The following is a 12,499-nucleotide window of genomic DNA, read 5'->3' on the forward strand; positions in this document are numbered from 1 at the left end:
AAACCCTTTGTTTATTTCTGTCAGCGTATAAAACAGGAAGAAAAAAAAGAAAAATTCCAGTTTGATAACTTGCTCTTTTTCCTGCATTAGATATCAGTCAACCTGAAAACTACCCCTGGGCGTCGACAACCCATTTCATAATCCTGTATTCAGCATGCCTGACGCAACTTGTCAGTGTGAGGCATCCCTCTGAATGTATGAATAACATACCAAACACAGCTCTGGGTTTCTTTTGCATGCTCAGTCAGTGAGGTCGTGCGTGATCTGCAAAACTCTGCAAGTGTTGATAGTTTGAACAAATGTAATAGTTTGTATGTTTGTTTTACCTCGGCATCTTTGTTTTAGATGGATGAATAAATTCACGGAAACTTGGGAAAATAGGCTATTTTTTTATACACGTCTGCCATCTAGTTGGCATTTATAGTAACTACAATCACATTTTGACCTAATTTCTTTTTACTATCTTCTCTCTAACGTTATCTCAATTTCTTCAGGGTCGTGGAGGTAAGAAGTTCCACATTGAGCTGAAGGAGATCATGGAGCGGGATCCTCTCTCTCAGCTGTGTGAGAATGAGAAGGACTTGATCTGGACACTACGCTATGACTGCCGAGAAATTTTCCCTCAGTCACTGCCCAAGCTGCTGCTCTCCGTAAAGTGGAGCAAACATGAGGACATGGCCCAGGTTTGCAAAAACAAGAAAAAAAAGAGAAAACCACCACACCAAATGCCAAACTACTAGAATGATGTTTGGGAGTGTTTTTTTACTATAAATTACCAATGTGGTATAAATTAATTCTGTCAGTGTAACTATGATAAGAGAAGTGTAAAAGTGAAGCTGCAAACAAAATCAAGTATTATACTGTGATCCGCTCACGTAAAATTTTACCTTGATTTAAAAAAAAAAAAAAAAAAAAAAAAAAAAAACTGACATAGCTCTACTTGTGATTAGGGTTTGGCATAGAGAACCAGGAATCGAGTGGGAATGGAATTAACGTTCCGGTTCTCCCCGAATCGTTCGGATTTTAAAATATCGGTCCTGAATATTGATGCTTAATTTGCGTGCGGACGAAGCAAAACGAAGAAAGACATATAGGTAATGTGTGTGCACGACGCAAAGCCCCTCCTAGCCACCAAAGCCATGGCGCGGGTGCACAGCAGATCGGCCAGAGCCCGTCCCAGCCGGCGCTCCTCTTCCCCGTCGGCTCCTCTGCCCACTCCCCGGTGACGACTCTGGACGTGTGCTGCGCCCTTCCCGGGGATCTCCTCAGCTACAGTGCCTGCCAAGCCGGCCCGCCTAGCCCAGCACCTAACAGCTGACATAGAACTGGTGCAGATTCAGACCCAAAGTCAGAATCGGCCAAGTAAATCCAACGCCAACAAGTTATACTTGAACTAAAACAGTGAGACAATACAGAAAGGTGGAGCTAATATTTATCTTACTGGATACACACCATATACTGTACATACGTACATACGTACATGCACACACAAAAAAAAAGCACTGGATGCGCATTCCTTATTTTTTAACATTTTGACTAGTTATCTGCTGTCCACAGGTGGTTTGGATTATTTTATATTCAAATGCAGTCCATATAATTCCATATTCCATATCATTCTGATTTTATATGTGTGTGTCTGCTTCACAGCTGCAAGCACTGCTTCAGATATGGCCCAAATTGTGTCCAAGAGATGCACTGGAGCTTCTTGATTTTAACTATCCAGATCAGTATGTCAGAGAATACGCTGTACGCTGCTTGTATGATATGAGGTAGGCATAAATACTGTTCCAACTCGTTTAAGTGTTATACTTTTGTCTCTTCCTTAACTTTTGTCAATATTTCTCCAATGTCTTCCACTGTAATCATGTTTGTGTGCGCTTCGGATTTTCTCTCAAATTGTCAGTCTTCATCGGTGTAAAAATCAGACTTAACGTTGACTCCTCCTTCCCTCTTGTTCTTCTTCAGTAACGAAGAGCTGTCACAGTACTTGCTACAGTTGGTGCAGGTGTTGCGCTATGAGCCCTATTATGACTGTGCCCTTACCCACTTCCTGCTGGAGCGAGCCCAAGGAAATCGCAAGATAGGGCACTTCCTCTTCTGGCACTTAAGGTGTATATGTTTGTTTGTTTACATGCTAAAGAGATATGTTTTTGCTGTTGTTGATGTTTTTTTATGATATGAATTGAAAAGACGGGTGGCAACACGTTTTTCCACTTGCTGATTAAACGTCTCTGCTGCCACCTATAGGTCAGAAATCCACATGCCTGCTGTTTCAGTTCAATTTACCCTCATGCTCGAAGCCTACTGTAGAGGCAGTATCCCTCATATTGAGGTTCTGAAGAAACAGGTATATATATATATATATATATATATAATTTTTTTTTTACACATCTCAACTCACAAGAAATCAGTTTAATCATATTCTCAAGACTCAAATAGGATTTATTTGAAATAATATTAATGTACTAATTATGTCTTTGGACCAGAATAAAATAAATCTTTTGTCAACTCGATTGCATGAGATTTATGGTATTTATAGCCCGTCACACTGACATGGGCATCACCCACTTGCCCTTTAACCTTTGCCCTCTCAACTGCTCGGACAGAGTCCCTTGGAAGTTCTCCTACTTCCTCTTCTACCCTGTCATGCATTAGCCACTTCCTGTTTTGAAGAGTACACATACTGGGTTGTCATTGTCATTACATGGTGTCATGCTTGACAGACTCAGCAGTGGGAATCGACGATTTGCCGTTTAAAATATGCAGAGTTGGGCAATTTACAAAATGTTGTCAGTCCGTCATCCGTCAGCAGCCTGGGCACCCATCCGTCATCGTCAGTCCGTCATTTTTTCAAGCTGAACCATACTGTCAGTCAGTCTGCCCCCCTCCCACAAAAAATAAACACGTCATCGTCCAACAGATGAAAAATCCAATGTGATTTCAGAGTTGCTACGACGCTGTTGGTCTTTACGTTGCCATTTCACACTGAACAAGTGACGCTGATCGGGTTGCCAGATTGGTGTAAATGAAACAAAAATCCCTCTTTGTCTTTCTTTCCTTTCAAATAAGGAAAACTGTGTTCAAATGCAGATTTAAAATTATAAACAGGATGACTTGACAAGTCATGAGGTTCAGGTCTAAGTCAAGTCGAGTCACTTAGATACCAAGTCAAGTCATTCACACGGTTTTGACAAACAAGTCGCAAGTCCTCAAAATAGCAACTCGAGTGTGACGCGAGTCAAGTCATGTGACTCGAGTCCCCCATCCCCGCTGATTGGTAAAAATGTCAACATAAGACAACAAAACGTGATTTACTTGAATTAATTGGGACTATTTTCCAACTAGGTGGAAGCCCTTAGTAAGCTGAAGTCAGTGAATGAGCTAATAAAGCTGGGCACCATGAAGAATGCTCGGGGTAAGACAAAGGAGGCAATGTTGACCAAGGAGGCCATGATGACTTGCCTAAGGCAGACTGGCTACTCTGAGACTCTGTCTGACCTGCACTCTCCACTAAATCCCAACGTCCTGCTGTCAGGCATGAAGTGAGAGAACAGTCTAAGACCGTGGGGCTCTGTGTCAAGTTGTCACTTTTTTTAACATGCTTAATCCTTATATATGTCAGTGTGGAAAAGTGTCGCTACATGGACTCCAAGATGAAGCCACTGTGGATTGTTTACAACAACAAGTTGCTGGCAGGAGACACCTTGGGCATCATCTTCAAGAATGGGGATGGTAAGAGTAGTCAGGGGAGGGGGGTGCAGGATTGTAAACTACTATCCAGTTTTCACGCTTTTTTTTTTCCTCATTTAACTCCCAGACCTAAGACAAGATATGTTGACACTGCAGATTTTGAGGTTAATGGATTTGCTCTGGAAAGAGGCTAATCTAGATCTCAGGTGAGTGTGCGTGGTCGTGTCTGTCCGATTATTTGTTCTGAAAGAGGAGGCTTGGTAGCTGGTTGCAAAGTGGGGAGAGGCATTCTCTGTCTAACGAGCAATTGGCAAATTCTTGCCATAATTGCATGAGATCGCGCAAATACACATCATAAAACCTGCTTTTCTGCTCATGTCATGCAGGATAGTACCATATGGTTGCCTCGCGACAGGTGACCGAGCAGGGCTGATTGAGGTTGTGTCATCATCTGACACAATTGCCAACATCCAGTTGACCAGCTCCAATGTGGCAGCCACTGCTGCATTCAACAAGGACGCTCTGCTCAACTGGCTCAAGGAGCGGAACTCTGGGTACGACGGTGCCACAGGATGAGTTGTCGCTTATTGGAGGCTGTGCTTTTTCTGACAAATACACATTTGTTGCATTTAAACAGCGATGCTCTTGACCGAGCCATTGAGGAGTTCACCCTGTCATGTGCAGGCTACTGTGTAGCCACGTACGTCCTCGGCATTGGGGACCGCCACAGTGACAACATCATGGTCCGCAGCACGGGACAGGTTGGAAAAGCATTTTCTTGCATATATTATCATTTAGTGTACATCAGAGCTGGGCATTTTACAAAAAAAATTGCGGTCCGTTTAGTAACCTTCCACCTACAGCCGGGGTACGCTTCCGCCGTCCGTTTATCCGTCATTTTGTCCGGCCGGACCAAATAATAATCGCCTAAAGGCCGGTCCATCTATCATTTTAAACGGGCTTCCATTAGCGTTTACGACTTCCATGCCATGGTGAGTCTTTCGTTTCAAATATCGCCCAGCAGGGGGTGGGGCATAGACAATTACATGGATGGAAAAAAATGGGCTTCCTACTATGCTTAGACTATTTTTTTTTTTTAAGTTTCCCGTCTAATGTTTATTGCCAACCAAATGGGTGTCTGTCACATAGGCGGAGTGCCCAGTTCTGGTGTGCAATGTTTTTAATGTAGATTGTAAGCGCTGTAGCTCACTGCCTTTGTTTCTGTCCGCCAGCTCTTCCACATAGACTTTGGTCACATACTGGGCAACTTCAAGTCAAAGTTTGGCATAAAGAGGGAGCGTGTGCCATTCATCCTCACGCACGACTTCATCCACGTCATACAGCAGGGCAAAACTGGTTACACTGAAAAGTTTGGCAGGTCTGTTGCAGTTTGTTTGCTTTATCAACTCATAAGTCTCAGTCTAGAAGTTGGAAACAAATTGAATAATTGTACTGGAACAGGTTTATGTGTGTGTATCATAAATTTAATTTACAATTTTAGAAATAAGTAATGCTGCTGGAACACTGATTTGCTGTATGTATTCTCTAGCTAGATAACTTTGGTTTATCGCTGAAATATATGTCTGAATAGCCACCAGTAGGTGGCAGAAGAGACTGTCTGGTAAACTTGCAGCGTTTACAGTATATTTAAAATTAGACTTCCCCAAAACCTCTTATACTTTGGCCTAAGCCAAGGGATAATCAGTGTATTTATTTTAATATACGTGATTATTATTGTAATTCATTTTTTATTTTTATACGATTCCAGGACTCAAGCAGAACATATGATCATTACTCCATAATGACAACATTAGCTTCTACTAACACGTTTAACTCGGGTTCATCATAACCACTTTGATATCAGAGTTAGTTGCAGCTGCGAATGAAGTTCCAATGTGTGTGACTCTGCGTTGGCAGCTTCCGTCAGTACTGTGAGGAGGCCTATCTCATCTTGAGGAAGAACGGGAACCTCTTCATCACACTGTTTGCCCTCATGCTTACTGCTGGCCTGCCTGAACTCACTTCGGTCAAAGACATTCAGTACCTGAAGGTGATAAACACGCTTTGCGTGCATGTCTCTCAACACTGTCCTTGCTGACATGTCGAAACTGCCTGGTTAAAATGAATAAAGTCTCAGTAATATTTGAGTGTCAGTGAAGTAACTAGAATAACTATTGGTTTGAAAGCTAATCACTTAAGCGGGTGGAATTAAAGACAAATCGCATTCAACTAATCAAAAGCAGTTGCTGTTGATTTTTTTTTTTTTTTTTTGGTCTCCTGTTTTTTTTTAAGCAAGTTGTATGGAGATGCGTTAACAACTCTGCAGGGGGCAGTGCTGTCCTTGTGATATGCTATGTGTTTCATATTGAGCATGGGAATGACTCAGTTTCTGTCACAATGCCAATAGTGCTGTTTTTTTTTTGTACTCAAGAGTTGTACATACTTTACTACTCCACAATGACTTTTAGAATGTAGAATCTGAAGTCATGCAACCCCGGCCTACTGTGTACATGATATACACAGGGCATGCGTGTACCAGCCTCAATATTATTAAGTTATTTTCTCTTGTTGGCTAAGATGTTTTCTTACCACTTGTTTTCCTGAAGAGGCTTGCGTCCCTACATTCATGAATTCAACTCAAAATTAAAGCGTTTAAGCGACCGAAGGGCACGACGACAGCTCAGTCATGTGTTCACTCACTCGTGCCTTTTACACTGTCTATGCAAGAAAGGATTTTGTCCCACCAATGTTCTGGCTTCAGAGGTAGTATCAGACCCTGTGTGACCCCGTGTCAAACACGGATGTGAATATCGCTGTCCATTATCCAGCATCAATTTGTTCTTGTAATATAACTCTTGTGCGGCCTTAATAATCTTTTCGAACAGGGATGGGCGACTTAAATGCTGGAAGGGGGCACAATTTTTCATCGACTGGCAGGGCCACAGAGGACCGCACACTTCCTAAACAGATTCATGACAAAAATGTTATTTTGAATATGGATGAAATAGAATATGCGCAAAAATGTATCTCAAAAATTTTATTTTTGAGATACATTTTTTCAGTGCTTGTTTGAAAGATCCACTATCCTACCCCAACAAAAGGCATGAAGCCAACAACAAAATAACCACGCGTTGTATTTTTTTGTATTTTTTCCCAGTGCAAAGGTCTCGCTTACATAAAAATAACCATTCAAGAATCGGACAAAACAATGGTCCACTCATAGTGTGCCAGTTCCACATCCCTGATTTGGAAGACGCAAATTCTGCGAAGTCCACGTTTTGACCACATCTGTCTCTCCTATCTTTGTCTTCCATGGTCGCCGTCCCACAGGATTCGTTGGCTCTGGGTAAAACAGACGAAGAGGCACTGAAACAGTTCCGCCAGAAATTTGATGAGGCGCTGCGGGAGAGCTGGACAACCAAAGTCAACTGGATGGCCCACAATGTTGCCAAAGACAACCGCTCCTAGAGGACCAGACACACGTTGAAGGCAAGGGTGCATCCAAAACACGGACTCTTTTGCATTCAGTGTGGTGGATTTGACACTTGCAATGGGTGCCTGGTCTAACCACTCCCCTGAGTTCCTTCAAACATTCGGCTATTCCGTAAAGGACCATTAGACCAACAGGAAGCCTAGCGTGGCAGTGGGACTGTAAGTGTACTACATTCCTGTGGGTAGATTGTATTTTTTTATTCGGAGATGTCTTTATTCCTCCTCTCCTCATTAACGAATCATGAGAATTTGAGGGAAGTGAGCGTTTTGTTCTTATTTTTGAATGGCTGACATGCATCCAATCGAACCTTTAAACACTGCAACATTTTATAAAGAAATGTAAGGTGGTTCTTTTTTTTTTTCCCCAAAAAAAAATATCCAATGAAATCCAAAACAGTAATTACAAACACTATCAAGTTTGTGTAAAAATAAAATAAAATAACCCGCCACCCAATGACAATTGGACCTGCTGAGAAATGACAAAAAGCAAATGTCGCCGACTTTATCCATGAATGTGCCATTTCTCCCACTCTTAGCAGTTTTCATATGCACAATTCTTTTTTGACATCCAGTATGGATCTGCCTCCGTGTGTATTTTGTGCAATATCCATCACTGAGTATATAAACCATACCTACATGTATAAAATCCCTAAGTCCTCAGCCAAAATGTTTTTTGTATCGCAACTATACTTTGTACCACTAGCCATCGACGGTCTTAGACACTGGATATTGTCAAATGTACAGGATTTTATTGTTGTTTATTTTTTTTCCATAGTTCTATTAATAAGTTTTATTAATTAAAATGTATTTTCCCCTGTGCTGCATTTACTTCTGTGGTCTGTTGTACATTATGTGGGGATTGTGTATAAGTGTTCAACTTTGTAGAATTGCTGTTCTATTCTCAATGCGCAAAGTATCGCATTGAACATTCAAACCGAAACATTTTTGATCTCAAAGCACGAAATATTTTAGTCAATTTCACTTGACTTCGAGTGAGGGACAGGGTACACCCTGGATGGCTTTAAGCCGGTCGTAGGCACATAAAAATAAGCAGCTCTTTGCATTTACACCTACAGACAGTGTAGAGTATTCGATTAACCTAACAAGCACCTTTTTGAAGTGTGGAAAAAAGCCTGATGCCGCACCCTATGTATGCCTTGGGTGAGCCATGTATAAAACCTTCTGACCCGACCTAACACAAGACGCACAGTTCAACCGAGGTTAATGCACCACCCCCCAACCCAGGGTAACCCCATGTGTTGAAAAGTGACGAAAACAAAGAAAAGCACCACCTGACTATAAAATCACACCCTATATCTACAACAAACGCTCCTGGGTATACCACACCCCTCACCCAAAATCAGCTGGGATAAGCTCCAGGACACCCGCCGTGATCCTCGTGAGGATAAGTAGTGTGGAAAATGTGTGGATGAACCCAGAGCAGAGCTACTTATAAGAGAGTGTGAGTGATTTCTGAGCCGTTTCTTTAATGGGAGTGATTTGTTTGTATCCCTAGTGAACCCAGGTAGCGTGCGCCTTTTCTGAGTAGGTGAGCAGCACACTCGAGTACCTGGAGAAAATCCGCGCAAGCGCAGGGAGAACATGCAAACTCCCCACAGGAGCAGGGATTCAAACCAAGAACCTCTCAACTGTGAGGGACGTGTTCTAACCACTAGTTCACAAATTGTGATGTATGTTATTGTCGTTAGTAGTAGTTGAAGTATTAATTACCATTATTTATTTGGCCTTTCAGTTAGTTGATGCACTTTCTTTTCATTGGCTGCAAAATGTCGCCAGGCACTGATTTTTGCTCAGTGCTGGTGTTGGTCATAAACTTGCGTAACATGACCGGGTAGATGCAAACACAACGGTAGCAATAGCTTAAATGTAGACTATATATAGACCGTATGCATTAGTCATGAAGGATCCTGGGAGAATTGCATTCATTGGCGGAATCAAATGCGGTGTAATACACACATTTCAATAGAACATGACGAAAACAAAAATCTGCTTCATGTATTTGACATGAAATATATAGTTGATGTTTTTTTCCCCCCATCATTATCTTGTTACATGCCGCATTAAGACTATCAACTAATTTTAACCTCTAGGAAAATGTACCTGCTAAGTTAACTTTTTACCAGCAATCCATCAAACTTGCCAGCCAATAATAATAAGAAGAAGCTGTCTCAACAAATCTTGTAATAATAACACACATTACCAAGAGGATTTCTGGTTAGATAATCAAGACAATCAGGTCTGCCTTTTAAAGGTCCGGACCTGCCCACGTGGTGAGTCACTTGTTCATAGAATTCCACCCACCTGCGGGCTGGGATGTAGAATCTCCCAATCTAATGATATGATAGATGTGATGTTATTAAAAGACAGGGTGGTGTTGAATGGAGAACACTGAATGGAGCTCATTTCACAGGTTGATAAATACATGACTGATGACTGACGACACGAGAGGAGTCAACACGGCTTCTGATGAAAGGTACAATGTGGTGGATCTCTGATGTTTTGGCGGCGTGTGAGCAGTCCAACGGCACAAGGGATATCGTCAAAACTGAGGGCAAGATGAATGCAGAATGTTATCAGAAAATATTGGAGGTCATTTAGCATTCATAAACCCGGAAGCTGCACATTAATGGGGCGCATGAATGAATGTTTATTTGAACATGAAAGAAAAAAACAACAACAAACAGGCACAGATAGACAAAGTACACCTAACAAGTTTTCCATGCTCGAAGGGGAGTGGGAAGTCTCGGCCAGTGATTCTCAACCAGTGTGCCGTGGCACATTAGTGTGCCATGAGATATATGTGCCACGGGAAATTACCCAATGCCAATTATTTTGACCCCAAAAAATTTATATTTTCTAATTAAAAAAAAAAGTTTATTCATGCCAGCCAATTATTGTAAGAGGCAAAACAAGAAAATGTTCTTCCACTAGATGACAGAAGGTACACAATGAGCCCTTATAGCCACTTGTGAATCGTTTTAAGTGGTGTGCCATGAGATTTTTTTTTCCTGTGTGAAATAAATATGCATGTGCCTTGGTTTAATCAAGGTTGAGAAACACTGGTCTAGACTTATTGGATCCTACCTCCTCTCCATTTTTTCTTCTTATGTCTCTATTCTAATAATAAGATAATAATGATAAACTACTACATAGTGATATAAGATAAATACTCTAAGGTATATACCATTGTCATAAGTCCACATAGACATGATCCAAAACCAATCCAAAGAGCCACCAATAACAAAACACCAAGTACCAAGCAATAGTAAACCTAAATACGGATGCGCAAATCAGCAGCACAGTACGCATAGTGACTGCCTCCCACTTACGTTCCCTCTGTATCCCGTGAATATCTCAAGTTTATTTCATTTTAAATGATTTATGTTTGTACATTGTGTTTAGCCCTCACATAGCCTGTTCCATAATTCACCACACAGAAGGAACTACAAAATCTCCTGTTTGTGCAAATGATCATTTTTAAATGATAGTTCCCTCTTAATTTATAACCTCATTCTCTCTAAGCATTTTTGAATGTTGTGTGGTAGTTTTATTTCATGCATATGTGATGTTTGAAATGTCACTATATCAGCAAATTTTAATAGTTTTGATTGTAAGAAAAGTAAATGGGTGTAATATAGATGGCCAACTTTATGGATTGTTCTTGTTGCCCTTTTTTCTAAAGTTCTTAGTGAACTGAATGAACTTCCATAATTATGACTCCAAATTTCGACGTAGTAACTAAAATATGGAAAAATGATGGACCAGTCCAGGTCTTTGACTTTCCCACATGACAATGATTCGAAACATAAGGCCGAATCAACTTTTCAGTGGCAACAGCAGAAACAAAGCAAAGTTTCTGAAGTGGCCATCACATTCTCCTAAAGTCAATTTCATTGACTCTTTGGGGAAATCGCAATGGTGCAGTTCCTGTAAGACAACCCAGTCAGTCAGATGACCTGGCTGGAGGCCTTTTTGCCAAGAAGAAAGAGCAGTTGCCGCCCAGTGTCTCTGGGCTGTTAGGTCTGCCCCTGCCCCATACCCCCTCCTCTCCAACATGCGAAAGTATTCGAGTCGTCGTTTATGTCTTCTATTCATGTGGCTGTTGCAGAGAGTTTTTTTCCCCGATTCCATACAGTACCCCTCCCTTATAGAAGCAAAACTTGGGGCTTGTTTTTTCCCCCACCCACTTCCTTATTGTTTTTCCTTTTCATCTAAGAAATTCGGGTCACCATTTGGCAACCTGTCAGGATTCTTCGATTCTGTCACCCTCTCTTGGAGATTGTATTGTTTTTTTGTTTTTTTTCATGTGTCTTGGACGGGTTGTACATGTTAAGTTGATTGTGCATGCAATGACAATAAATTTAATTCTATTCCAATTACCACCTGAGAAAATAAAAGGCCTCATTTGCATCTCATTTGACTGGTAACCAGTCCAGGATGTACACCTTCTCACTTTAAAGTCAACTGGAAATAAAGGCTCCAGTTCACCCGTGACCCGAGTGGGGAAAAGCAATCTCGAAAATGGATGGATAACTTTACCTCAATTTTCACGGCCTCAATAATGACAATCATTTTCAGCCCATGTTTACCTGAAGTCCGGGGCCCATGGACGTCACCAAATTCTGAATTTCCACCCTTCACTGCAGCCAGCTTGCCAAGTCTGATGATGAGCCATAACTGGCTGCAGATTTTCGACTCAATAATCACAAAACTCAGTGTCAGACCTCCCCACTGTGCTTAAGAGCCTTTTGCCACATAACTTGGACATTTTTAGCATCTCAGCATGATGCCACTGAAAGTGGTGGATGCATGCAAGCAGTGAAAGGAGGAGGATTTGAGAGAGTAGTGCTAAATGGACCCCAGGCGGGCAGACAGCAGGGAAGATTCTTGACCAGACACTGACACTTTCTCAGCAAGCATCCTGTATACTGTATGCCGTTTACTTTCTCGGCTTTCTTGGAGTGTAATATATGGAGTTGTGGCTACCATGTCATCATCATGTGAAAACAACACATGCTCTCTCATGAGTAACTCATTTCCATGCATTCCATTCGAGTAAACACAATATGGACTTCAGTATGCCACAAGTGTAATAAAACAGAGTGACAACTTGCAATGCAAATTAAAATGTGGGATAACATCTTGAGCTGTCTGCTGAGCAGTCTCCCTCATTGGACACTTCATTAGGTACACTTGCAAAAAGAATCCTCTATCCTTCCATTTTCAAAGGTGTTCGTCCTCATTAGGACCCCTCATATTACTCATATTGCCTTGTTTCAACTAGTGGGCCTGCATA

General features: G+C 41.5%; 1 protein-coding gene across 2 annotated transcripts in view; it reads left to right on the plus strand.

Moving 5' to 3' along the window:
* Positions 1 to 8,010, plus strand: part of pik3cb (phosphatidylinositol-4,5-bisphosphate 3-kinase, catalytic subunit beta) — a 54,246-nt gene extending 46,236 nt beyond the window's left edge. For both annotated transcript variants that reach the window (XM_086035940.1, XM_086035939.1), the window contains exons 13-24: positions 495 to 683; positions 1,648 to 1,769; positions 1,966 to 2,109; positions 2,248 to 2,347; positions 3,346 to 3,542; positions 3,623 to 3,732; positions 3,818 to 3,896; positions 4,077 to 4,244; positions 4,328 to 4,451; positions 4,923 to 5,068; positions 5,608 to 5,740; positions 7,021 to 8,010. In XM_086035940.1, coding sequence (XP_085892066.1) covers positions 495 to 683; positions 1,648 to 1,769; positions 1,966 to 2,109; positions 2,248 to 2,347; positions 3,346 to 3,542; positions 3,623 to 3,732; positions 3,818 to 3,896; positions 4,077 to 4,244; positions 4,328 to 4,451; positions 4,923 to 5,068; positions 5,608 to 5,740; positions 7,021 to 7,158 — 1,650 coding nt within the window. In that variant the 3' untranslated portion in view covers positions 7,159 to 8,010. The remainder of the gene's footprint in view (positions 1 to 494; positions 684 to 1,647; positions 1,770 to 1,965; positions 2,110 to 2,247; positions 2,348 to 3,345; positions 3,543 to 3,622; positions 3,733 to 3,817; positions 3,897 to 4,076; positions 4,245 to 4,327; positions 4,452 to 4,922; positions 5,069 to 5,607; positions 5,741 to 7,020) is intronic.
* Positions 8,011 to 12,499: the final 4,489 nt, after the last annotated feature.

This window comes from Filicampus tigris, chromosome 7 (assembly GCF_054856515.1).
Source record: "Filicampus tigris isolate MCC_2025a chromosome 7, RoL_Ftig_1.0, whole genome shotgun sequence".
Classification (NCBI taxonomy): Eukaryota; Metazoa; Chordata; class Actinopteri; order Syngnathiformes; family Syngnathidae; genus Filicampus; species Filicampus tigris.